General features: G+C 50.9%; 1 protein-coding gene across 4 annotated transcripts; it reads left to right on the forward strand.

Moving 5' to 3' along the window:
• The first annotated feature begins 12 nt into the window (after positions 1-12).
• On the forward strand, positions 13-27,100 carry DCAKD (dephospho-CoA kinase domain containing). 4 transcript variants are annotated; one of them, XM_047845497.1, is made up of 5 exons: positions 13-251; positions 17,867-18,099; positions 18,738-18,941; positions 22,394-22,481; positions 25,837-27,100. In XM_047845497.1, the coding sequence occupies exons 2-5, from the start codon at positions 17,988-17,990 to the stop codon at positions 26,126-26,128; spliced, it is 696 nt and encodes a 231-aa protein (XP_047701453.1). In that variant the 5' UTR covers positions 13-251; positions 17,867-17,987; the 3' UTR covers positions 26,129-27,100. The 4 variants fall into 4 exon arrangements, with proteins under 4 accessions (XP_047701453.1, XP_047701455.1, XP_047701454.1 ...); XM_047845499.1 differs by having other exon boundaries at positions 13-207; XM_047845498.1 differs by lacking the exon at positions 13-251 and adding an exon at positions 272-505.

Raw genomic sequence — 27,100 nt, forward strand, 5'->3', positions numbered from 1 at the left:
GGGAGCCAGCACTATCCGGAAGTCCTGGGCGTTCAGCCGCGCTTTGAGGAAAGAAGGGCTCCAAGGTTGGCTGGGCCGACACTCTGCGACGGGGCGGCCGCGTGGTATGCTGGGAGTTGTAGTTCGATGCAGGCGTAGGGTTTCGGGATGAGGCGCCAAAATCCAAGGTTTGACCTCAGCTTGCCCTTGCTAGTGCCTGGACCACAGGTGAGCCGTTATTGGTTGCCGTTAAGGACCGTTATCATTCCCGGGTAAGTAGTAAGGACTGAGCCCTGTGGGTGCTACCCACCGGGAACCTGAATGCGTCAGGCCTTCTTGGAGAGCCTTTGCTTTAAGAAGCCAGGTTGGCTCCTGGCTGCCTTTCTTCACTCTTGACTCTGGGCGTCCCCTGGTCGTTGGTGGTTCAAGGCCCCTTGAGAAGTGGTGGATTGTGGTATGCGGAACACTGATCCTGAGTCAGGAAACCTGACTGCTCCGTCAAGCTTTGCCGCCTCTTGGCCTCCAGGTACTGGTCTCCACGAAGCTTACACTGTAGCCCTTTCATTCTCCACCTCTACTCTCTAATGAGCCTTTACATGCCTGAGTCTGTATTTAAGGCTTTTCGTACATCTCATGTAATCCTGTCATCAAGCCTAGAATGTGCATTGTATTATTATCTCCCTTTGGCACGGAGGAAGAAATGTAGCCCAGATTGGTTGGTAAATGGTAAACAATCCCATAGCAAATAAGTGGCAAAATCAGTATACAGATTTGGATCTGTCTGCCCTTAGGCCCTCTGAATTCTTTACCACTGCAAAAGTCCCATTGTCTGATACAGTTATTAGAAAGTAGTTGTAAAATTTGGGGACGCCTGGGTGGCTCAGTCCGTTGAGCGACTGTGAGTTCGAGCCCCGTGTCCGGCTCTGTGCTGAAAGCTCGAGCTCGGAGCCCGGAGCCTGCTTCCGATTCTGTGTCTCCCTCTCTCTGCCCCTCCCCCGCTCATGCTCTCTCTCTGTCTCAGAAATAAACATTTAAAAAAAGAAAGAAAGAAAGTAGTTGTAACATCTTAATCTATTTTTAGCATTGACTGAACTGAATGCTTCAATCCCTTGGGTCTCACCCCTGTGATTGAGTAATTGCACCTGAACCTTGAGGCCAGCGCCCAAAGATATGGTTCCCATTTCTAGAAATCACCCGTGCAGGTTGGATTGTGGGTTGTAGGGAAAGGACATGTTCTTATCATCAGAGGGTTCCATGACCAAAAAAAAAAAAAAATGATCTTTGCCTTTGGGAAACTCTTCAACATGGAAAGAGGGATGAAGTGGGAAGAAACACTTCCCATCTGACTCAGGGAAACCAGACAAAAGAGAGATAAATATTGTCAGTTCTTCATTTTTCTCAGTGGCAGGAGCAGAAGTGAATATGATCCAAAACAACAGATAATCTCCTCATTTATATCTGACTTTAGAAGGGAAAGACACCCGCTCAGACTGAGAGTTGTCACCCACACTCATCTCTCCAGGACCAAGAATGCTGTCAATATGATGTCTTGTACGCAGCTGCAGGCCAGAGGAGGAGGTCAAAGATAATAATAACGAAGCCTTACATGTGTTAGATGGACTTAACGTCTAAGTGTTTCATCTATTTTAACTCATGTGATCTTGTAAAGTAGGTAGGGAAGGGGACTTTAAGAAAATTGGGCTTGCCAAAAAATATATATATGTGTGTGTGTGTGCGTGTGTGTGTGTGTATGTACATCACATCACAGTGAGACCTAGTGGCAGAAACAGAACCCAAATCTAGTATTCTAATTCCCAATCCTGTATTTTTTCTCACAGATATGCAGAGGTTGAACGAAAGCTAATAAAACATGACCAAGGAAGAGTGATTATAGGGTCCACTGTGGACCCTGCCATTCTTATAGTTCAGAGCTTAAGAAAGACACTGCCTTATATTTTACTGCAAACTGAGCAGATTTTGTTCGGTGGAGAGCTTTCCTGGGAGGTAGACAGGCAATGGGATTGTCCACACTCAGAATGCAAATACCAGTCCAAAGTTCTGGAATCCAGCACCTCTGAGAATTTCAGAATTTGAGAGCACCTGAAATGCATTTATTTCCTCTCTCTCAGGATCTTTAGTTAGAGTCCTCACTTAGATTTTGTAGGGTCCATTATTTCTCCATAATAAAATTTAAATGTTACGTTTTTGAAAAGAAATTGAGGGGCGCCTGGGTGGCTCAGTTGGTCAAGCATCTGACTTCAGCTCAGGTCATGATCTCGTGGTTCGTGAGTTCCAGCCCCACGTCGGGCTCCGTGCTGACAGCTTAGAGCCTAGAGCCTGCTTCCGATTCTGTGTCTCCGTTGCTCTCTGCCCCTACCCCGCTCGCCCGCACGCTCTCTCTCACTCTCTCTCAAAAATAAACATTAAAAAAAAATTTTAATAAAAGAAATTGAGTACATGTGATACTTTTTAAAAATGACCACTTAGAACTGAATATTGCCACATGTGATTTTTTTTTAGTCACATTGGAACAGAATGATCACTAAGAGCAGTGCAGGGTGGAGTGTCCTAAATTGGGTCTGTGGGTCATTTCTTGGGATTCCAAGAGGTCTCCTATTTGTTCCTCTCCACTGCCCCGTAACAGAGAGCCTTCCACTTTCAGACAACTCTCATTGGTGGAAACTTGGCCAAGTTCTGCCTTAGGAAATTATGTGGAAGCATGCAATCCTGTGTCCCTCTAGATAATTTTGTTACATATTCTTCAATTAATGCCTGGTTCCCTAAAATTCTTTTTTTCAAGGTAAACATTCCCGGCTCCCTGAGTGCCTCATCAGATTAAAATAGCAGGCTTCTCCCATCTAGCTGTGCTGGCTCTTCCTATCCTCCCCATTTGGGCAGAAGCATTATACAAAGGCAGTGGGGTGCAGCAGGGCCCAAAGGGTGGCCGAAGAATGTGCCTATGAAATGCCACAAATTCTGGAATTTACTCCTACTGTGGATACCCCCGTTATCCCTTCACAGTTATTACTGGAGACCATAGAATATAGTGATTAAGAGAACAGGCTTCAGACTCCCTGGTCTCTAAATCCTGGTGCTACTTCTGCCTAATGAGTGACTTTAGGTAAGTCACTTACAACCTCCCTGAGTCTCAGTGTCCTTACCTATAAAATGAGACAATGCTGAGAAAACACTAAAGCATCTAAGACAGTCAATACCTAATAAATGATTTCCCTTCCCGGGAAGTCAGCATGTCCTGTGATAACCAATTTTCTCATGATGTCCGTCACAGATCGAGGCCCTTGCTGTACTCCCAGCCTACCAGAGATCCGTTTCTTCTAATGGGCCTAGGAGAGCCTGAGCCAGGTTGTGGTTCATTTATTCAACACCGCAGAGCGCTCACCACCTGTGAGTTCCATGGCAGGAACTAGAGAGTCAGGGATAGAACAACACAGTCCCTCTCCTGGGTTCACTCTACAAGTTGGCAGCTATTACAGACTGACAGTTGTGGCTCAGTGTAAGACAGTGGGAACACCAGATGTAGCAGGAGCCTGGAGGGACCCTTAACCTGGGGAAAGGGGTTCTGGACCCAAAAGATCACTGAGCTGAGTTTTCAAAGGAGACACAGATAAACGGGAAGGGCAGGGGCAGAGGGAGTCCAGCTGCCTGAGACCGGGATGCTTCTGAGGTACTGCAGCAAGAATGCTATGAGCATTTTGGAGGTTGAGACTGGAGAGGCAGTCAGGAGGTGGAAACAGGAAGGGACATGGATGCCATGCTGAGGGGGTTGGGCTTTATCCTGAAGACTTTAGGAAGCTGCTGAAAGATTTTTTTTAATGTTTATTCATTTTTGAGAGAAGGGGGAGGGGCAGAGAGAGAGGGGACAGAGGCTCCGAAGCAGCCTCTGTACTGACAGTAGTGAGCCCAATGCAGGGCTCAAACTCAGGAACCGTGAGATCGTGACCTGAGCTAAAGTCAGATGCTCAACTGACTGAGCCACCCAGGCGCCTCACTGCTAAAAGATTTTTAGCTGGGGAGAGAGAGAGGATCGAACTTTTATTGGAGAAAGATCATACTAGGCAGCAGCCTGGCTGTCCTAGGGAAGGGAGTGCTTCTTCTCTGAAGAACAGAGCTGGTGGGCTCAGTCACGAATAAGGGACAGGGAGATGGTCTTTGGTAGCTTCCCGGCTCCTCTGGAGCTCACTTTTAGGAAGGGTACCCTTCCTTCCTATGACAGCCCCTGACACATGGGCCTGGAACACAGTGGGTCCAGCCTTCCGTGGCTTAAATCTGTGGGACTTAAGAGTAGCAGTCATTCCCTGCCCAGAAGACACTTACAGTGAGATTGGGAAAAGCAGGTGCAATTTGAAAACAAAATACCAAGGCCTGACTGGGTATGATTAAATGAGTTAGATAGATAAGTTAACTGAAGTTTGGGGTGGGGCAGGGGTGCAGGTCTCTGGAGTGAGTAGCATTGTTAGAAAAGGCTTCCTGGAGAAGGCAGACTTTGAGCTTGGCCTTGGAGGCAACTTGAGTGCCGGATCCTCCATTATAATTTCTGGGGGCTGTGTGGATCCACCCTTGAGCTGGAATCACAGCTGCAGTTTTACTTCTGTTTGTGTGGTTATACAGTTTGCAACCATTTCCCTGTGGTTCCTCCTGGAACAGGACACTGTTCCACGAAGGGAGAGAGTGCATTGGATTTTCCTCACCTCTATATCCCTTGGGCCAGCACGGAGTAGGCCCTCAATTAATATTTGTTGCATTACTTAACATATGAGTGGTGAGAAGGAAGGGATAAGAGCTTCAGGTGTGGAAACATTACAAGTAAAGGGCAGAGAACAGGAACACACAGTACGGTGACCTATTGTGTTCGGACGGTGCTTTATTGCTCACAGAATGTGCTAGCACACTATTTCCTTTGATCCCTATCATCAACGGTCTTGTTTGATGCTGTGCAATGAGCAGGGCAATTGTTATTCCAGTTTTACAATGAGAGAACAAGAAGTTCAAGGATTTGTCCAAAGTTTCACTGCTACTTAGTAGGAATTCAGACTTGCATCTGGTGTTTTAACATGAAGTCTGGTGCAATAACTAAATCACTTTCCTCCTGGGTTTTTCTCAATGGAGAACATACAGTAGGACATATGTGGAGAGGGGGTCCCCAGGGGCCAGGTCACAGAAGGGCTTAAGTTTCAGGCTAAGAAGTTTGGACTTTATCTTGCAGCTGGTGACAACCTATGAGAGTTTTTTTTTTTAAGCTGTTTAATAAAGAATAAATATTAATGGTATTTGTAAGGTATGGTATAAATTTAATTGCATATTAATATTTATTTAAAATAAACATACAGAAAGTAGTTTAATTTCAAGAACCAAGAGTCAAAGACCCAGGAGTCAAAGGAGTCATCTCTCTTGGACTCAGAGGGTTGTTCATCAAACAACTTGAAGTGGTACTATATTCCATGCATCATGCTTAATGCCAAGGACACAGAGGTGACGGAGATACAGGTCATTGTCAGGATGAAGTGAGACCGTGTAAGCAGCTAGAGCCACTTTATTATTGCCCTCCTGAATAAAGGAGGATATGTGCTTGAGCTGAAAAAAAAATCGTTGATGGCATCACCTCCCAACAGCCAACGTGGAGCTTCAGTTTCAAGATTGTGCCCGAGTTGAAGCCCCTGCAGCATCCTTCAACTTTTCCTGTGGGATCATCTCTGCAGAGATGAAGAGCAGAGATGAAGCTACTATTGGCCCATTGAACCACAAGGATGCCTACTTAAAAGACAAGCCCCTGGCCTGTATGCCAATAGATCACAATACTGTAAGGCAGTATCTGGGAAAAGCAGGATCATCTATAAGGGGTTCCTAGCAACATGCTCCAGGAAGAACTTGATAATTTGAAAGAGTGAAGGCATAGTCCTATCCCTGTCATTGCCATGGCAGCCATGATTAATGATGGGAGTCTGTGTAGTCCTCGGATGTGTCAGGAGTAGGGGAAAAGTTGAGAACCACAAAGCCAGGGTATCTGTAAATTGTTTGGTTCAGGAAGGGAACAGGGCCATTAGATCTGGCCCTATGGACTAGGAATTAGAATTGTTCTGCCTGACCCCATGGATTAGAACAAGGGGAGATATTGTATTACCTAAGGAAAAACTTTTAGTGTCAGGACTGGACTTCAAAGACATCATGAAGTTACCTTGAAAGACAGTTCCCTGACACTGGACATGGCTAAGTATAGACCCCAGAGATGATGTGGAGGAGATTTCAAACACTGGATTGGTGTTTGAACCAAATGGGCCCTTTGATCATGAGATACAATCCTATTTATTAGGTGATGGTGACATTAGGGAGAAGGGTGTCAGAGACTGGAGTAGTCATAGAAAAATGTTGAATTACTTCATTCTTCAATGTATCAGATTCCTACTGTGCTGGGCACGGTTCTAGGCGCTTGGGGATATTTATTGGTGGTGGAAATAGGCAAGATTCCTACTTTAAAGGAAGCAGAGAGTAGAGGTACAGTTTAGAGAGAGGGAAAGGAAGCAGGGTAATTAAGGACCCACCGATATGTGAGGCACCATTAGATGTTTTTATGTATTTCTAATGCTTTCAACAAGGATAGCAGCAATCATTATACTTCAGTCGAGCAAGTGACTTGCTAGGCTTGTACAGAATGAGCTCTGCAACCAACTGACACTGTAAGAAAGCAAATGGATTAACCTATAAAAATCAGTTTCCTCTTGTGTGAAATGGGGATGGTGACAGTACCCACCTGAAGGATTGTGAAAATTCAACGCGTTAAGGCCTCTAGAGGGCTCTTAAGGAGGCTGAAGTTTGGAGGTGCTCAGTTAACTGCCGCAGCCATTCCCAGAGGTTGCGCAGCTAGTGATTGCCAAGGCCTGACTTTGGAACTAGTACTTTCGAGGTTATTTTCCTCGGCTTGGGAGGACTCTGGCTCCGACAGAACAGGAACCCTAAGGTTCCCACCCGGCCCAGCGCTCCCGGACGGTGCGACTTCCCCGCCTACCCCTCTCCAGACCCGCCCACCCCCTTCCGCCGGCCGGACGTCCGGTCCACGTGCGCGCCCTCCCGAGGCCCCGCCTGCCCGCCGGGAGCCACCCAGTAAGCCCCTCTGAGATTGGGCGAGCGACGGCGCCCCAGGCCGGGTCAGAGGCCTCGGGTACGTAGCGCGCCGCGCGGGGTGGGGTGGAAACGGCCGTGCCCCGGGGAGTGGGTGGGCGGGACGGTGGCGCCCCGGGGCTGGTTTGTTCTTTCCGGCTCAGAGAGCTGAGTCCACCCCCCGAGACTTGTCCCGGCGCCGGGCCTGGCTCTGGGCGCTCAGAAGCACCGCCCCAGGCTCCCCGGGCGTGCTGCGCGATGGGGCAGACAGTACGCGCCTTCCCCTCGCCCCCAAACCTTGGCGACCGTTTGTTGAGCACGTACTGTGTAGCAGCCCCTGGGTCAAGCACTTCTGCATCCAGGACTCGTTGCCTTGGCAACAACCGGACTAAACAGGGTGCTGTTTACATCTGTGGCGATGAAGAAAGGTTTACAACTAAAATTGTGGCAGAGATTGTGGTTTCAAACGCAGGTTCAGTCCAAAGTCACTACACTTCAGAACTTGTGGTCAGACCTGTTTGATTTTTGAATCCAGCGTCTGCCCCTTCCAGTTATGTGAACTCGAGTAGCGTTCCGACTGCCAGTTTGCTCATCTGGGAGCGGGCGGAATGAAAGTGCTTTGCTGGGTAGCTGCTGTTTTGCTGAGTGATCACCGCCACTTTCCTTTTCCGCGGGAGGCTGGACTGGGTATAAAGTTTTAGGGAAGATTCCCCTCACCCGCACACCAGGCCTGGGTGGCATGGTGGATTCCCACTCATTCACTTGTAAAGAGGGTGGCCTGGCTTCCTGTTTTTCTTTCTACGCCTAGTTCCCAGTGGAGACCTTTGTCATTGAATTAGCTTATGAAGTTTTCTTCCTCTCTTAGTTATGGGAAAATTATCACCCGAATGAATCTTGACATTAAGTCCTAATTTTAAAGATGAGGAAAAATAGAAGCCTTGAATACGGGTTTTCAGCGTCTTCCTTCCTTCTTTCCTCCTTCCCTTCCTTCCTTCCTTCCTTCCTTCCTTCCTTCCTTCCTTCCTTCCTTCCTCCCTCCCTCCCTTTGTTGAGGGGTGTTGATGGCTGATTTTACCTAAATAAATCAGATGGATTTGGCTGGGTGCAGACCTAGGTCTTGGGAAAGGCAAAATGCTAGAACTCTGGCTGATGAATACAAAGCAGACTGGCTGGTTGGGGTGGTTTTCTTTGAGCAGGGCCCTAAGTTCCCACCGGATTCTCTTATGTCTTGTGCAAGGTCTGAACCTGTCCTCCTGGGTAATATGTTTAAAGGGTTCAGATCCTTTCTTGGTGCCTTGCCTTAGGAGAAAAGATTAAGGTTGATAACTGAAGGCAGGCAAGCAGTGAACTTTTGTTTTGTTTTGGAAACTACCCACTGGCACATTTTCAGATAACTAAAAATTTTCTCTGAAAGTTTCAGTAGTTGCAAAGGATATGATTTCTGGTTAATTGTATAAATATTGACACTTTAAAAATAAAACTGTTACACCAGGCATTTAAACCTGTGCAGTGGAATCTCAATACCATAGTGATTTGATTTCCCTTATCCTCTGGGGGAAAAAAAATATACAAACCAGTTTTTATTTAACCTTTGAACTTTTACATTGTTATTTTTTTTCCTTGAACTTATATTTCCACCTAATTTCCTCCACAGAATTTTTTTCTCGTATGATAGATTTTGAAAGCCTTTGGTTTGTCGTCCTACATCTCTGCAACAAACAACAAAAAATATTTAAAACAGTTTTGAAAATTGTCTTGTGGTCATATTAAACAATTTCTTTTGACTTGAGTTTTTATAGTTGTAAAATACACAGTCGATCAAAACTGGTTTTGATCAATTGTCAAAAACCTAAGTTTTATTTGAAATGCTTCTCTTAATAAGCTGAGTAGAACTTTGTAAAGTTCATGTGTGCATCCATGTATATTTGCTAGAATGAGCAGAGATTTTATTCATGGCCGTAAGCACTGAAGAAGTCTGTTCATGTAAATAAATATGCAGGACTTGAAGGCATTTTGTTGTGGTAATATTACTTAATTCTTTGAACACCCTCTGAGTTACAGGCCAAAATATCACAGTGAGCTGTCATTGAAATCAGTTATTAATGACCTGCCGGCAGACAGTTCTTTTAGGTCCTCCTTTAACTCTATTGAAGGCAAAGATTTGGAAACCACCTGACTCAGCAGGAAGATTTATGTTGTGGCTATGGGCAGGCACATATCCGCGGGAATACTGATGTTTCAAAGTGCTCCTGGATGGTGCCAGGGTAATTTTGCACTAGGGATAGTGCACCTTTGCAAGATTTGGCATGGGTGACTAGTTGTGTCTTTCTTTGAAACCTAGGAGATGGGGGAGGGTGAAAGGGGGACCTGGGAAGGGAGAGGATGAAGACATTCCAGAGCTGGTCTGCTTCCAGAGGAAGAGGCAGGGGGCATTCAGGTGGAAATTTATTCCTCCTAAACTGTGCCTTTGTGCCCCTTGGAAGAGCTTCATGCATGCCTCAGGGGTTCTCATTCCCCAGTGTGAAGATCGCCTAGAACTCTGATGGGCAAATTTCTAACTTCTTTTTAACTTCCATTTCTTCCCCTTTAGAATGGGAAAGAACCAGAGAACCTACTGGTTGTTGTGTTGATCAGACAAGATGAGGGATGTCCCTGGCACGTAGATGGTGCTCAAATGGTGGGCAGCTACTCTTATACTCTACTTCCTGCCTGCTGGAAACCTCGCCTTCCTATGTACTCTCTGCCTCAGTTTCCTCATCTGTGAGCCCAAGAAATTGTTAGCCCAGAAATGTAGGGGTGGGAAGTGATGTGGAAAAGATTTTGTGATTCCCATAGTAGGCTTTCTGAAACAGGTATGCTCTTACTTTAAAATAGTTAATGTTGAGTTCCTGCTCACCTATGAGCTGGACATTTTCCTGCTGTGCTTTATGTGTTCATTCAACAGATACTTTTTGAGGGTCTTCTACTTGTCAGGCCCTGTTTTCAGCACATTGGATACAGTAGTGCCCAGATTCTGGGTAGAGGCAGATTACAATAAATGACCATGAAGATATTGAACATGTTGGGTGGTGCTAAGTTGATAGCTGCTGTGAAGAAAAGTGGAATGGTGAGGAGACTAGAGAGTGAAATGAGGGTGCTATTCAGGACAGTCTCTGATAGGGTGAGGAGGGAAGTAAGCCATGCAGCCCTCTGGAGGAAGAGCTTTCCATCTGGAGGGAACAATATGTCCAAGGGCCCAAGGTGGGAGTGTGCTCGACATAGTCAAGGAACAGCAAGGTGGCCAGTGTGTCTGGAGGGCTGAGATCAGGAGGGGAGTGGTAGGACATGTCGGGAGAGATGCCCATGGGCATCCGGAAGCCCCTGTAGAACCCTATGAAGACTTGGCTGGTGCTCTGAGAGAGGAACCATTGGAGGGTTTTGAGCGGAGGGGTGAAATTATTGGACTTGGATTAAAAAATTTTTTTTGATGTTTATTTGTTTTTGAGAGAGAGAGCGTGAGCAGGGGAGGGACAGAGAGAGAAGGAGACACAGAATCTGAAGCAGGCTCCAGGCTCTGAGCTGTCAGCACAGACCCGACGAGGGGCTGGAACTCACAAACTACAAGATCATGACTTGAGCCAAAGTCGGACGCTTAACCGGCTGAGCCACCCAGCGTCCCCGGACTTGCATTGTTAAAGATTCACACTAGATACTGTATTGTGAATAGACAACAGTTGGGGAGCAAAGGTGGCAATAAGAGAATTTCTCTGAGACTACTGCAGTAATCCAGGAGCACAATGCCAGTGGATGGACCCTGTGGTGTCTAGCTGGGTTGTGCAGGTGCAGGGTGGGCACGGCCAGCAGGGGGCGCTAGTGAGCGGGATGAAGATTGTGAGCGAGGAGCCAGGAGGACACGAAAATTTTTGGCCTGAGCAACCAAAAGGGTGCAGGTGGAGTTGATTGCAATGACTGATGTGTCACACACGCTGGGGAAGATGAGGTGACTGTGACATACGTTACATCATTTAATCCTGATAAAACCCATGAGTAGTCATTATTAATCACGTTTGATACGCAAGGAAGTAAGCCCACAATGCTGAAGTTGCCCGAGGCCACACAGCTAGTTAAGGGACAGGGCTGAGACCCCAGCTGAGGCCCCCATGACTCTGAAGCCCGTGAGAGTTGGTCTTCCCTGTGATCCTTTTTCTGCATAAGCACCAGCATAGTAGTCCAGTGCAAACAGTCTCCCTGCCCACACATAAAAGCTCCCTGGACTGATGGTTTGTGCTTGGAGAGTGCTCGAGAAGAGTGACCTGTTCCCTCCCCTTCCCTTGGTGTTGGCAGAGGAGAAGGGAGAGGAGGACTTACCGCCAACACCTTCTCTTGTGGCTCCCTCCAGGTAATTGGCAGCTTGGAGGAGGTAGTGACTTAATAGGCCTAGCAGACGAGAACTTGGATTCAGGTTTAAACAGCAGCCTCTCACCAATAATGAAAGATTAGGAGTGGGGAAACCATAGATAAAAATAGCACTTACTAGTTAACTAGAAAACAATATATTTTTGCAACCTCTGGTTCCATGAGAAAATAATTGGGTCCCAAGGCGGGGAATGACTCGTTTTCATGAATGATTATATTGATCATTGAAGCAAAATGGATACATCCCTTTTGGAAAGCGATTCGAAGGAGAAGTGTCTGGCAGGTCAGGCATGCCCAGTGTTAAATCCTGGGAGGCTGCAGGAGGAGGAGGAAAGGAAGCTGGAAACTAATGAGGGAGCCAGGTCCTGGCCCCAGCACAAGCAGGTTGGGGCTGTTGATTGGGACACACAAAGAAACAGAACTTGCTTCCAACTTAAGTCCTGAGCTCTCCCAAGGGAGGAAAAAAAGAGTGTCCATTCAAGTATCAGTTTCTTATTCTGTTTAACCCATTGGGTGTTTTGTTTATTTCCTTTTTTTTTACCCCCCAGGAGGGATTTACTAGCCTCAAGCAGCATATTCTAATGGAAAAGGGAGCAGGCTGGGAGATTGATTCTAGCTTCCCCCTTGCCACTGACAGGAGAATGCAACCCCAAGTATTTTTTCCACGGAACCATCCAGCCATTCATTCTATAAAGACTTTTCATACACTTTCTCATAACTAATGGGGAGCATGGGTGAGTGCTGGCACTGTTGTAAGCACTTTACATGTATGACCTCTTCTACTCTTCACAGGTACTCAGGGTGGGTGCCATTAGCTCCATTTTACAGGTGAAGAAACTGAGTCAAAGAATATGGTCGAGTAACTTGAGCAGTATTACTCACCTGGTGCATGATGGATAGACAGCAGACACTATGCTAGATGCCGGGGACAGAGGGGTACAAACGACATGGTGGGTGGCCTCGTGGAGCTTATTTTATCTAACACGTTGAAAACGGTCATACAAACACGATGGGTACAGGGAAGGAAAAGAATGGCGCAGAGAGAGGTCGGGGGCCTGATCTGAGTCGGCGGGTGGACAAGGCTGCTCTGAGTGGAACTGTGGTGCCCTCTCACTGCTTTCAGGTCCTCACTTTGACCTCCGTGGTCCTGACGGAAGACAGCAACCCCTATCGCTCTGGATATGCTCCCCGCTAACCTCACCACACACATTGTGAGCAGATTATTTACACCCGCTCCTCCCGCGGTAGCGTGGAGGCTTTGCTCGGAGGGGGCAGGCACTCTACTCTTGCTTTGAGTGGTGCCTGGGGCACTACTGGTGGTGGCAGGGGCAACAGTGTTGCACATGGAGGGAAAGAGACTGTGCATTCGGGGGCAGAAGGCCGGCATGCAACAAATTCCTTGATGGGGGGCAGAGAGGTCAAAGAGGGGCGGGCTAGGAGGCGAGGGAAGAAGGCAGTGAAGGGGTTTTGCTTGTTTGTTTTTAAGTTTGTTTATTTATTTTGAGAGAGCTAGTGAGCACGAGTTGGGGAGGGGCAGAGAGAGGGAGGGAGAGAAAATCCCAAGCAGGCTCGGCACTGTCAGCATGGAGCCCAGTGTGGCGCTTCATCCCACAACCGTGAGATCATGACCTGAGCCAAAATCAAGAGTTGGACGCTTAACCAACTGAGCCACTCAGGCGTCCCAAAGGCAGTGAAGGTTTTAAGTGACGTGATCAGAAGTCCACTTTAAGCCATGGCCCTGGCTGTCTTGGGAGAAGCTAGGCAGGGGACTGGAGAGTCAAGAGGCCACTGCAGAGGTCTGGGCACAGGGTGATGGGACTTAGGTTCATAGGGTGGGGCCAGTGGAGTCAGAAGTAGGACCAGCAACCCAAGGCCATGGGGTTTTTTGTCTAGAGGCCCATGGAGAAGCCAGCAGCCCGCTCTCATTTTTCCCTAAGAAACACTGCCAGAGAAGATTCCAAGAGAGACTTTTTTTTTTTTAAAGATTTTATTTTTAACTATTGTTTATACCCAATGTAGGGCTCGAACCCACAACCCCGAGACCGAGACTCACATGCTCCACTGACTGATCCAGCCAGGTGCCCCAAGACTATTCCTCCTTGAATGTTTTTTTCTTCGTCTTCTCTAGGCTGTTGGGGCCCAAGAGGTAAAAAATGAAAGGCAGGTTTGGGGAACCTCAATGAAAGGGACCCCTCCCCCATTTACAGAGCACAATAGAATTTGATCCTCACTTCACAGGCTGCAGACCCAGCCTCTGTGACTCAAGTCCCTACCCTTTCCTTTACACCCTGCCGTCTTTCCCCTGACAGGGAGAATGAGGGAGAAGAAAGGATTTGGTTGTGGCTCCCCTGGGGTTGGAGTCCTGCCTTGCTCATGAATTCAGGACTGGGATTACTTCCCAGAATCCAGCTTCCATGTCTCTTGTACTGGGCATTAGCTTTTCTCTGTTACCATGGGACTTGGGGCCGTCCTTCCCCTTCCAGCCAAGCCAGCTCTGGGAGCAGCTTTTGGTATTGAGGAGGAGGATTCCCAGGCCACCAGCGGTCTTGTCAATCACTGGTCACCCAGGGCGAGCCTCTATGGACTGCTCTGGGAAGTGCTGAACCACAGAAAGGAGGAAGAGAGCCCCAATGTGCCTCACAGCCTCCCCTGGGGCTGATGCCCTGTTAGCATCAGCCCCTTACTTACGGGTTTGGAGACAGGATAGGGCAGGGGCAGACATTTGGGGGATGAGCTATTTGTTATTTATGGAGCACTTAACCACCCTGGGCCAGGCTGATTAGAAGGCTTATGGCAGTCACACAGCTTTATGGCAGAGTGCCGAGGGGCTGAGACCCAGGCTTCTCGACTTCCAGTCTATAACCTTCCATTTTAGCAGCGGTTCTGGTGCCCAGCTGGCTGGGACGCTAGGGTAGAGCCTGGGTTTCTGTCCCTTTTCTGAAGTTTCACAGGGGATTCAGATCAGGACCAGGTTTAGGAGTTGCTGTGAGGTTCTCACTGCCTGCGTGTAAATGGCAGTGGAATGAGGGGAAATAAGTGGATCCTGGAGAAGGACTTTTGAGCCAGAGCAGGAAGAGGGTCAGGAACACGGGTTAAAGAGGCGGTCACTTGTCGCTGGGTGCCTGGGGAGGAGCTACCAGACAGGTCTGGGTGAGACTCAGAGGCAGTCGAAACCTCAGCCTTCTTTTCCTCCTGGCCAAGCTTGGAGGGGTGCTCCCTGCCACACTCAGACGCATGCGCACGCACATGCACGCACCCAGGCCCAGGGGGCGTACCACACGACGACTCTGGCTCACCTGCTGGTGCTGTGTTCTTCTTGGCTGGTTTCATTTGTTACTGTCTCCCCCTCCAGTTTTCCTGAGAGGCAAGACCTAAGTTTTCCTTCGGTCACCTGAGAGTCCCCGGCGCGGAGCTGCAAAGCGCAGAGGTGCTCAGTCAGCGCTTGGTGAAGGAATGAGTTATGGAGGGGCTTACTGGACGGGAACAGCTGGTATTTGTCCGGCCCCTTTCAGCCAGGGGCCCACGGCCTCCCAGGGCATGTGCTCCTTCATCCCCTTGGCCTTCCTGACAGAGGCCAAGCAGCTGTTGGTCTGTTTCCACAGATGGTCATCCGAGGCACAGAGAAAGGAAGAGATTCATTAGGTTGCCCCAGGAGTCTGGGACAGAGCTGAGCCTGGAATTTCCATCTGTGCTCTGGTTGCTGTCCATAAGACCTCACGCCTATCCTGCAGAGGGAGAGCACCAATACGATCATCTAGAAATCATCTTGCTTTGGTTCTGAACCGATCCGCTTAGAGCCAGATTCACTGTCCTTCTTTTGTCTAACTCTAAAGATAAATTAAACTTTCATTCCCTGAGTACGTTAAGGTAGGAATCTAGACTCAGAGGTGGGAGGCCTGAATTCCATTCAGGGCTCCATTAATAGCTGTGGCCCTGGGTAAGTCCCTTCCCCTCTCTGGTCCTTAATGAAGAGTTAGAGTCGATCCCAAGCCTGTGACACAGAACTGCCAAGGCAGCTCCGTTGCTAGAGATTCTTTTTTTTGTTTTTTAAGTTTATTTATTTATTTTGAGAGAGAGAGAGAACCTGCATGCACAAGTGGAGGAGGGGCAGAGAGGGAGGGAGAGAGAGAATCCTAAGCAGGCTCCTTGCTGTCAGCCTGGAGCCCGATGTGGGGCTCGTACGCAATGAACCGTGAGACCGTGACTGGGGCCAAAACCAAGAGTCAGACATCCAACCGCTGAGCCACCCGGGCGCCCCTCGATCGCTAGAGATTGTGATTCGGTGTATCTCGGGAGGGGTCCTGGTCCTGTGAAAGGGCAGCAGTTGGGGTCCCATGCTCTTCGGGGCCCCTTCAGCCACGTCTGGCAAAGTTGGATGACCAGGTGACAGTAGCTTGCTTGCAGCAATGAGGGGCCAGAGGCCAGTGGGTTTTTGGCCTTTACACTGTCCCTCAGCCACCACCTGTCCTCAGGTCCCACTCCCATGCTTTCAGACCGGCCTTCTGCAGAGGAGAAGCAAGCTCGCGACTTTAGGGACAACAGCACAGAGCTGGGATTACAATGCTGTTGCTGGGTTTTCCATTTCACAGCTTCAGCTGAGTGAACAAAAAAAAATTTTTTTTGACAACTGAACCCTGTCCTTAAGTCTTCTTTGTGTCAGCTGGAGGGAGACCACCTGGGGGCGACGCCAGTCCCAGATTGAGGAGCGCTGCTTCGTAAACCGTTTAATAATTGAGTTAGATCTCTCCATTTGGATGACGACTCTAGTGGGTATTTTCCTCTCTCCGCCCCTGGCTGCCCTGGGAGGACGAGCCTGGGCAGATTTAAACTTCTGGGCTGGTCCCCCCACCACCCACATCCGAGCAGCTGCCTCCCCCTGTCACTTGGTGTGTCCTCAGGGGAGGCAAACTCATTTCGGTATAAGCTCAAGCAAAGTGTAATTAGGACAGTAAATCTGCCGTTTTATATAAAAAAAAAAAAAAAAACAGCAAAACCCATGACAGATTTCAAGGTCCTAGAGAAGTGATTTGATGCTCAGGGAGGGGTGGGAGAGGCCTGACCTTCACTTTAATTTCTTCTAACCTGGGAGCAGACTCCAAGACCTGGTAACCCCGTTTACTCCCCAAAATGCAACATGACTTGAAAAAAGTCTTTTGTGAGCGGTGCCAGGGTGGAACAGCCGGTTGAGTATTCGACTTTGACTCAGGTCATGATCTCGCGGTTTCGTTGAGCCCTTGCATTGGGCTGTCTGTTGTCAGCACAGGGCCCGCCTCGGATCTTCTGTCTCCCTCTCTCTGTCCCTCCGCAGCTCGTGCTCCTCTCTCTCTGTCTCTCTCTCAATCTCAAAAATAAACATTTACAAGAAAAAGTCTCTTGTGAGATAGTCTGAGGTTGCAAGAATGGGGACGTAACTTCATGAACGTCTCTTTTAGTCTCTGTGCCTCGCGGTGTGACTTCAGCGCCTGCCTCCCGTCCTCACTTCCTTTACCGGACACTTACTGCGTGAAGGGCTTTATAGGCATTTTCTCAGTCTGCAAAGAGCCTTATGAGATAGGTTCCATCACCCCCATGTTATGGACAAGAAAACTGAGGTTCCGAGAGACAGGCGACCTGTCCAGGGTTGCACAGCATTGTAAGTGGAGGAACTGGATCTGAAAAGGCCCATGCGCCTCACCTCCTCTATGCTGCTGCTGCTCAGTCTGAGAGAGCCGCAAATTCCAACGCCAAGTTCTCTCCCGCAGCCTGTCATCCTTCCCTCACATTCCTCCTGGGCAAGATCCATACTCCTCTAAACCTCAGGCCTAATCACCACCAGCCACTGCTTCCGCTGAGCTCTCCCGTCTGGGCCACTTGTTGGTTGAAGAGGGAGGATTCTTCTGTCTAAACTAGCCACCTAGACGGTCTTAGTGTTGGTGCTGGGGGGTGGGGGGGGTGGGGGGTGGGAGGACATTCTTCCCTGTGAGCCTCAGTGTCCCAGACTACAAAGTGGCCAGAGACAGGGGAGCTCTGTGGGCATCTGGAAAGTGCCTTGGGTTCACCACGGAGGGACAGGTGTGCCCTTCTTATGGGAAGTTCGCCTATAGCGGGTACCCCCGCCTCCAGAAAGCACTCTGCGTTGCAGCACCTGACCTTGTTCTGCCTACTCGGCATTTTGGTTGCTAAATTTATACCGTGTTGGTTTGCCTTGTTTATGAGTGTTTTCTAAAGACTGCTGGAGGCCTGTCCTGAGAGAATTTTCCATCTTCGGATGGATCCAGAGTTCCCCAAGCTCAGAACTCCACACTCTGCGTGGGCAGGCCGCGTCTCCCTTCCCTTCCTGTGCCTCCCTCTCCCCGGGTCATTCGGGCATGACACTTATCAGGCCTGGTGTCGTCCACAGGCGGGGCAGGTCGTTCTGGTGTTCCTGGGGTGGGCCATCCCAGCCAGCCAAGCGTGCCCTACTCCGGTAATTCCCCGCCTCCCGGCTCTGCATTCTCGCTGGCCTCCTCTTTCCTGGGAAGATGTTCCTGGTGGGCCTGACAGGGGGCATCGCCTCAGGCAAGAGCTCGGTGATCCAGGTGTTCCAGCAGCTGGGTTGTGCGGTGGTTGATGTTGACGTCATCGCCCGGCACGGTGAGTTGGAAGGTGGTGGGTGGGGTGTGCACAGCAACTCCCCTGCGCCCCTTTCTGCCATCTTGTCTCATCTTTGTTTCACCTTTTTAGTTATTTATTTTAAAAAAAGGTTTTTTTAATGTTTGTTTATTTTTGAGAGAGACAGAGCATGAGTGGGGGAGGGGCAGAGAGAGACAGGGGCACAGAATCCGAAGCAGGCTCCAGGCCTGCTGTCAGTACAGAGCCCGACACAGGGCTCGAACTCACCACTGTGAGATCATGACCTGAGCTGAAGTTGGACGTTGAGCCGACTGAGCCACCCAGGCGCCGCTATCTCACCTTTTTATAAGCCCTTTCAAGGCCTCGGAGGAGGGGGCAGCCTTCTCCTTCAGGCCTGGTCTGATTTCCTGCTCCCTGCCCCTCTCACTTCCCCTCTCCCCGCTCCATTTCTTCTCCCCTCTCCTTCACCTCACCTTGTGACCAACGTGAGGGGTTCTGTGCACTCTGCTCTCTTCCTTAACTGCTTTCCCTCCTCTCGTTTTCTGTCCAACTGAAAGAGGCACCCCTGGGTTCCCCCATCATTTTGCCCCTAGTCATTCGGGGGCCTCTGGCTAGCCTGGAGGCTCTGGAGAGTGACCAGCCCCCTCCTCATGCCACAGTTGTCCAGCCAGGATACCCCGCCCACCGGCGCATCGTGGAGGCCTTTGGCACCGAGGTCTTGCTGGAGAATGGTAACATCGATCGCAAGGTCCTAGGGGACCTGATCTTCAACCAGCCCGACCGGCGGCATCTACTCAACACCATCACCCACCCTGAGATCCGCAAGGAAATGATGAAGGAGACCTTCAAGTACTTCCTCCAGGGTAAGAGCCAGGGCCTGGGACAGGTGAGGCAGAGCCCTCTCCTTCCAGGGCCAGGGCCCTCCTCCGCTGCAGAAAGTCTGGCCAGGGACAGAGGCGCTGGCTGTCCTGGCTGCCAAGTTCACACTGTTCCTTTGCACCCCCCACGCAGAGCCCTGTGCCAACCCCCGAGGAAAGGTACACATGTCCCTCAGCATTTAAAGAGGTTGACAATTGAATGAGAAGAGACACTTGAGGCTTTTGAGCCGCGATCCCCAGGAAGTAAGTTGATTTTTCTGGCAGGGATGGGAGTAATACCAGCTGACGAATAATGGAGTCTGGAGACTGGAGTTTAAGTCCTGGTCTCACAGCGTCTAACTGTGTGACTTTGTTGAGTGAGCCAGCCCATCGTCTCCACAGTGAGGCTAATAATGCCAACCTCGAGAAACTGTTAGGGGAACCGAGTCCACATGAGTGACTGTCGATCACCACACAGTATAACCCACGGTCAAAGTCAGATTTGGTGCTGGTCGAGCTGCCTGGGAAAGCTTACAGACTGGACACTGGGGAGGGTCCCAGATGGCCAGGGCGGGTGCAGGGTGGGGGGTTCTAAGCAGAGGATAATCCTTTGAGGCTAGGGCTCAGTGGAGAGAGTTAGCCTGTCATGTGCCAGGACTGAAAGAAAGGAGAGTGAAAAGCCAGAGTCTGTGCTCAGTTGGCAAGAAACTTCTAGTAGAGGTTGTCAGCCTTTCCCAAGCTATCGCCACGGTGCCAGCCCTGTTCTATAGGACGGTGTTGGGCAGGGGTGACCTGATATCATGCAGGATGGGGTCAGTCACCAGCAGTGGAGGAGCAGAGAGCAGTGGCATGAGATCGGGCGGGAAAGTTGGCCGAGGGGCCCTGTAGATCTGCCCACCAGCCTTTGGCAGATGTGTCTGCCTGCCCGGGCATCAGAGTGGAAGGCCTGGCTGTTTGTCTTCCCATCATCAATCATGATGCAGAGATTTCCCTTCTTGGAGGGCATGGGGCAGCCTTCTAGGTTTTCTCCTGGCTTGTGCACTATGATCTTGGCCAAACGCCTTATTTTATTCTCTCACGCATCAAGTTCTTATGTAGGGTTGGGAGAGGTTCCACATTCCTCTGGCCCGTACCTCCCTTCAGAAGGAAAGAGATGACAGGCATCCATGACGTTGACCTCCCCCGCCCCCATCCCTCTTCCCCTGCTCTGGCCAGGGCAGGGATGGGCTCCAGACATTCTCCCTGCTGGACCGGCTTGCTCTGCACCTCAGCCCCTTGCCGCAGGCCCCCCTCCCTCTCTCTTCCCTCAAGGAGCGTCTCTGGACTCTTTCTGCCTTTGTCCTGCCTCTTGTGTCTGCGCCAGGACCCCTCCTGTCCCCCACCCAGGAGCGAAGCCTTCTGCCTTTCAGTCCTGCCCTTTCGCATTCGCTCCCTGGCCAGTTACAAGTACATCTGCAGGGCCTTGAGGCCACAGCGGCTCTCCCCTTCTGAAATTAAGCATCGGATAATGTCACCCGCTCCAAAGTTCCCCTGCTGTGTCATCCACCCAGCCTCCCCTCTCCCCAACCACCGCCACTTAAATAAAAGCTAGAAAGCTCTTTTCAGCTCGATAAGGTGAAAAATGGGGACGACAGCTGTGGCTTCCACAGTCCCAGTTTTTCCCTGATGAGTATAACAAATACAACTGTCAAAGTTGGTATAATCAAACGTCAGATAAGATCACCAGCTGTTGGGGAGGTCTCTGTGTAGGCAGACGGATGTCTTAATAGAGTCAGGATAGTTTGCAGAGCTTATCAAGCAGGAGGGATGTGACAGCTGAATAGCCCTTTGCCGGTGAACCATAGAGCTGGCCACGAGCTGAGCTCCCGAGAGGGGCCCGAGGAGAAAGGACAGTGGGGGGGAGAGGGGAGGTGAGGCGGAGCAGGAAAGGGAGATAAGAGGCCCAGAGAAGGTCTGGTCTTGGCTCCTGTTCTGAGCTGGGAGGGGAACGGGGGCATTGAACGGCCCCCCTTCTTCCAGGGAATGGTGGTAATAATAACCATCATTTACGGAGCACTTGGGGAACGTCTGGGTGAGGAGGCGCCAAGTGGCTTACATGCCTTCGCTCACTTGGTCCTTACCACCTTCCGGTGAGGGACGTGGCCTTCACTCACAGATGAGGTTTGTGAAGGGGCCCAAAGTCACATGGGAAAGCGGGGGGCTGCAAACCCAGGCGTGTCATCGGAGCCCACTATCCTAACCCCCTCGTTCAGCTGAAGGTTTTTCTTGGGCTTCCTGAGCAGCAGATCGTGGGGAGCAGGAAAGCCAGCAGCTTGGGTCCTCTCCCCTGTTCCCTGCGTCACCCGGAGTGCCGGTTTCCCCACGACCCCCCCCGAAACCGGTGTGATGTGTGTCTGGCTCTGGTTGGAAGTGTTTGTGGCGGGAGGCCATCCCGGCCAGGCGGGCGTCTGTGGGCAGAGGCAGCGCCCATCCCTTTCTCTCACTGCTCCCAGTCCCCCACCAGCGTTTTGCACATACACAGGGGACGCTGGCCCGAAGGGAACTGGGAGTGTGCAGCTCATGGTGTTTTTGTGTGGGCAGCCTGGGCACCCGCCCTCTCACTGTGGGTCTTGACTGGCCTTGGCTCGTACTGGGAGGGCCAGCCAGTGCCTTTTCCCTCACTGGAGCAAGTTATATTTTATTAGTCGTAACCGCCTACCACCTCCAGACCAGCCTCTGCCATCCCTGGCTGGAGGCCGCCTCTTGTGCCAAGAAGCAGCCTCTTTCCTTTTGGGGCTACTACTGCTGCCCGCAGATGAGCCTTTTATGAAGAGTTGGTGGAGAGAGCCATGTAGGACTCTTCTTTAACAGAGAGCCGCACTTTTGTTTGTTTGTTTTTTTGTTTTTTTGTTTTTTGTTTTTTTCTAGCAAAGATGGGTGACATAGGGCAGAAAGGGCCAGGTTCCTCCTGGAAACTCCCCAGTCTCCTCCAACTCTGGCTGTGTCATTTCCTTGCTCACAAATAACAACTCTTTAGGTTCAAGGTCAAGGCGAACTCAACCCTCTGTGCCTCCCCTGACCACCTCACCAGCTTCGTCGCCCATCGTGCGAGGCCTCTACGGCCAGAGAAGCAGAACCTCGCTGCTCCGCATGCTTTGCTGGTTCCCCCCATTCCTGGAACCCTCACCTCAGGAAACTCATGTTCAAGTATCAGAAGTCCCACCTGGTTTTCAGGACCAGTATAAACGCCATCCCTCCTGCAAGGTCTTCTCTGCTCATCTGGTCAGGAGTGACCCTGTAGCGTTCTGTTATGGATGCCATCAGAACCGGCCAGCATTCAGGTTATGCCTATCCTTGCAAGGTCTCCCCTTTGCTAGAGAGCTCTCAATGGTAGGGGCCAACGGCTTCACCTCTACTCCCTAACCTAACACAGTGTTTGTTTGCAAAATTAAACTGTGGGTTTCCTGGCTTCTCCCCAGGATATCGCTATGTGATTCTGGATATCCCCCTGCTGTTTGAGACCAAGAAGCTGCTTAAGTACATGAAGCACACAGTGGTCGTGTACTGGTGAGTGTGTGTCAGGGCCAGGCCTGACCGAGGCTGGAAAGGTGGGCCCCCGGAGTAAAGCGTGTACCTGAGAAATGGCCCACATCGCTTTGCCCTTACTCCACTGGGCGACCTGGAGGCACTGGGGGTTCGGGCGATTGTGTCCAGAGACTGTAGGTACCACTTCTGTGCCTGACCCAGATATGCCCCAGGTAGGCGTGGGAAGTGAAGGCCCCCAGATTTCCCTAGTTGCTTGGGAAGGGCTCCCCCTGCTGGCCATTGGGGGCACTTGGGCCCCGATGCCCTGAGCTACCATGTTGTTAGTCACTGGATCCCTTTTCCCTCCTCTAGCATTTCTCAATTTTTCAGACAGCTCCCACATTTATTACTTCACTCAATTTACCTTTCAGCATGAGGTCTCCCGAGCAGGAGTTGATGCTTCTGAGTTATAGAAGAGAAAACCTGAGGGGGAAGCTACTTGAGGGGGTGTCCAGGGTCACCCATTGGCAGCGCCTGTGAATGGACGGTTGCCGGGAGGGATCTGTCAGAGTCCAACTAAGGAAGGAGCTTTGTTCTCAGAATCCCTCAGGACACGAAGCAAACCAGAATCTAGGTTTGGCAAACAGAGCCAGATCAGACTGTCAGAGAAAATGAGTCACAGTCCCAGTGGGGTGAGAGTAGATGAGGCTGCGGGGTGTCTCTGCCTCCCAGAAGCTTCCTGGATGCCACCCACAAGTACAACAGACACAGAGGTGGGCACTTGGCTCTGTGGGTATTTTGGGCACAGGGTGGCTCTCCAGAGACTGGTGCGTGGGAGGCTCCTAGCACACGGGAGGTGGGGCCCGGAGTGCTCATGCCCTAAGCATAACCCTGCCCTCCCCCGCAGCTGCCCACCGAGGCTGCCACTTAAAGCCCAGTCTGACTCTGCTGAGCCCAGTGTAGGGACTCAGACATCCTCATAGCTCCCCCGCTGGCCCACATCTCCCCTGTAAACCTGCAGCTTCTCTGGGTTCTTTAGGCCCTGTTTGTGAAAGACTGTCAACTGAGGCCAAGTACGCTCTATGAAGACTTTGCCTTGGGGTCTTAATACAATTGGAACTTTGCACCAAGGGATCAGAAAAGGGTGGGGGAATCTTCCAGTAGAGGTGAGAACACTGGTCATATCTGCAGTCACCAGAAGACCCACGCCTGCCCTGTCACCTTTCTCTCGCCACACTTTCCTTCCAGCTTTGTCTGTTCACTAAGAGCAGAGAGAGCTGTGGTAGCCTGTTTTTTGTTGTTGTTTTTTTAAGTTTATTTATGTTGAAAGAGAGAGGAAGTGGGGTAGAGGCAGAGGGAGAGACAGGAGAGAATCCCAAACGAGCTCTGCACTGCCAGCACAGAGCCCCATGTGGGGCTCAAACTCATGAACTGTGAGATCATGACCTGAGCTGAAATCAAGAGTCAGATGCTTAACTGACAGAGCCAACCGGGCGCCCCCAGATTCAGCCTGTTCTACAGATCCTTCAGGCCCGCTCATCAGCCAGAGGAACCTTTGCTGGAATCCCGGGTGCTGTTTGAGAGAGGCTGGAGACATGTGAATGAGTGATTATTCGCTTTTCATAAAAGAGATTTACACTTTACAAAACTAAAGATCCCCTCATGGATTCATTTAACTATCCGACTATCCCTTGTGCCTTTGAAATAATATGGGGCATTTACCAAAGTGTGATTATACTGAAACATGATTATTCACATTTTTGAGGAATTTGCCAACTGAGGAGTAAGTGTTTGGGTAGAAATCTTATTACCATAAATAGCATCATTCCTTAAACTAACCATATGGGGCTGTGTCTGAGCCCCAGGAAAGGCTGTCTGGGAGCCCTGCCTTCTCATTCCAGGAAGCCCTCTGCTCTAGGCCCACACCTTCTAAGGATGTGCCCTCACAGGTGGCCCCGAGCCCCCTCCATGCTTTCACCCAGATTTCCACAGCCCCAGATTTGCAGTGTCCCTAAGATGCAGTCCTTGTTCTTAGCCACACAGGGGTCGGCCCCACGACCCTGAGAGGATGCTGCCCCCATAACAAAGGAAATGATGAGAAGTCCTATTTATTTTTAAGGCCAGTATAGATGCCATCTTTCTGCAAGGTCTTCTCTCATTGGCCAGCCAGAAATGACTTTCTGGAGCCTTCTGTTCTGAGTGGCATTGGAATTAACTGGTGTTCAGGTTGTGTCTGTCCACAGAAGACACATCCCAGGAGGGCCTCTGGTCTAGGCCACGCCTAAGTGGAGACCAAACTGTAGTGATCAAATCCTCTCCTCTTACAACTGGGAGAACTCAGGCCTAGTGGCAAAGCGAAGAGACCCCAGATGGCAGAGAACAGCTGCAGCAACCCACCCCCTCTTGTTCTCACCGAGGGGCTCGGGCAGCCGTAGAGCTAGAGAGGGGTTTGAGACGACCCCACGGGATAGCCTGGTGGTTCCTGTGTAGCCAAAGGCAAGATGGGGGTTTCCCGAGGAAGGACCTAGGTGGTAATATCGGAGGGGGCGAAAGACGTACTCTTTGAATTTCCTTTGGTTGGTTTGTTTGAGATTTTATTTGATTTTAAGTAATCTATACACCCATTGCGGGGCACGAACTTACAACCTCAAGATCAAGAGTTGCATGCTGTACTGACTGAGCCAGCCAGGCGGCCCTTTTTTTCTTTCTTTCTTTCTTTTTTTTTTTTCATTGTATTTTCTTTGAATTTTTTTTTTGGAGCTAGGCGACTGGCTGGTGGTTGGCTTAATCTGCGGTGCCTAGCGCTGTCCCAAGGACCAGATCCAGCTCTCAAGTCCTTGCTCTAAGGGGAAGCACCTTGGGGCTTGCCTGTCCCCCTCTGTCACTGGCATCGAGCACAGCAGCCACCACCTCGGCTCTAAATGTGAAGGGGTGGGGGTGGTGAAGCAAGGAGAGGGGTCTTTGCGGTGGCTCGGGAAGCTATTTGGGATGCGGCAGGCCCAAGCCCCAGGGGAACTATAGGAAGCGGTCGGCTGGCGGGCACAGGCCTTTCAGTAAAGGTCACCCGTCCAGGGATCCAGGATGTAGCTGATGCCAGATGACCAGATCTTCCCGTCTTACAACTGGGAAATCTCAGGCCTAGTGGCAAGGCAGCAGGACCCCAGATGGCAGAGAACAGCTGCTGCAGCCCTTCCCCCTACTGTTTATGCCAAGGGGCTCAGGTAGCCCGCCATGCTGCCGGGGTCCTCAGAGAGTGAGGTGAGGCGGGGGTAGCCCCCCTCCCTGACTGTGGGCCCGAAAGAGGGTTGAGGGAAGGGGCTGCCCGCCCCTGTCACTCGCCAGCGGGAGGGAGGCTGGGGCCTACAATGCCTGAGCAGCCCTCCTGCCTTGTCCTTAGTGACCGGGACACACAGCTGGCGCGGCTGATGCGGCGGAACCACCTGAACCGCGAGGACGCGGAGGCCCGGATCAAGGCCCAGCTGCCCCTGAAAGACAAGGCCCGCATGGCCCACCACGTCCTAGACAACTCGGGGGAGTGGAGCGTCACCAAACGCCAGGTGATCCTCCTGCATGCTGAGCTGGAGCGCTCCCTGGAGTACCTGCCACTGAGGCTGGGGGTCCTGACAGGTCTAGCCGGCATTGCGGGCCTCCTCTACCTGCTCGCCCGCTACCTCCTGCCCTCCCCCTAGCTGGGCACTCCCAGCGCAGGAGGCCCCAGGCCTTGATCTCCTCAGAGGCTGAAGCAGGTAACAACTGCATCCTGTTTCCTCCCTAGCCCCTCAGCACACACGCCCTGTGAATCTGGGCTGAGCCCTGCACTGGGCCGACCCTTCTTTGGAGTGCATCCTGTCTGAGGCAGAGAAACAGCCCTCTGTCAGTAGATACTCCTCCTCACCTTCCCTCGGGCCCCTCCCTCTGGAACCACCTATGGAATGGTATCTGTGATGGGGCGTGAAAGCGATGGTGGGAAACTGTGTCAATTTCTTGGGGGTGCGGGTGAGAAGCACTCTCTCTGTGGCCATTGGCAGTGTTTAAGCTGGGAGGTTCCCTGGGGCCTGAACCCTCTCCAAGCACATGCCCCATCATGACCGAAACCTGCCATGTGGAGCAGGGAAATAATTTTGGACCAACGGCTGCCACCTTCGGACAGGATTCTCTAGGTTGAAGCCCTGGGCCAGGATGCAGTGAGAACTCCCTCGTAGGTAATGCTGTAGCTGGGCCCCTCGGGGGAAGACCCACTGCCCCACCTTGGCGTTTCTCCCGCATTCCCCACACCTGCTCACCACCTGCCACCAGTCTGCCTCCCACTCCGTGTCCTCTTTGCCCTGAACTCTTGGTAGCCCACACGCAGCAGGCTGTTTCTTGCCCTTGTGCCTTCTCTGTGCTGTTCCCTTACCTAGAATACCTTTTGTTTCTCTGCAGTGGGTTAACTCCCAGCTCAAGCACCATCTGAAGCCCCCGGCTGGGTCAGGTGCTCTGGGATAGCCTCCTTCTCTCCCCTCCGCCGTGTTTTACTTTAATCCACAGAACTGTAATCTGCCAAAAGCTGAGTGGTCTCTCCTACTAGACTGTAAGCCCCTAGAGGGTAGGGACTGTTCATCTCTGTGTTTCTGGCGCAGAACCTGACTTGTCGTGGGTGCTTAATAAAGTGTTGATCTGAA

Source organism: Prionailurus viverrinus, unplaced genomic scaffold (assembly GCF_022837055.1).
Source record: "Prionailurus viverrinus isolate Anna unplaced genomic scaffold, UM_Priviv_1.0 scaffold_35, whole genome shotgun sequence".
NCBI classification, from domain to species: domain Eukaryota; kingdom Metazoa; phylum Chordata; class Mammalia; order Carnivora; family Felidae; genus Prionailurus; species Prionailurus viverrinus.

What these genes read in the sequence shown, in the direction of transcription:
- DCAKD (XM_047845497.1), top strand. Translation starts at nt 17,988, where the DNA reads ATGTTCCTGGTGGGCCTGACAGGGGGCATCGCCTCAGGCAAGAGCTCG. An exon ending in TGACGTCATCGCCCGGCACG is followed by an intron (nt 18,100 to 18,737) that starts GTGAGTTGGAAG and finishes CTCATGCCACAG; the next exon opens with TTGTCCAGCCAGGATACCCC. An exon ending in CACACAGTGGTCGTGTACTG is followed by an intron (nt 22,482 to 25,836) that starts GTGAGTGTGTGT and finishes CCTTGTCCTTAG; the next exon opens with TGACCGGGACACACAGCTGG.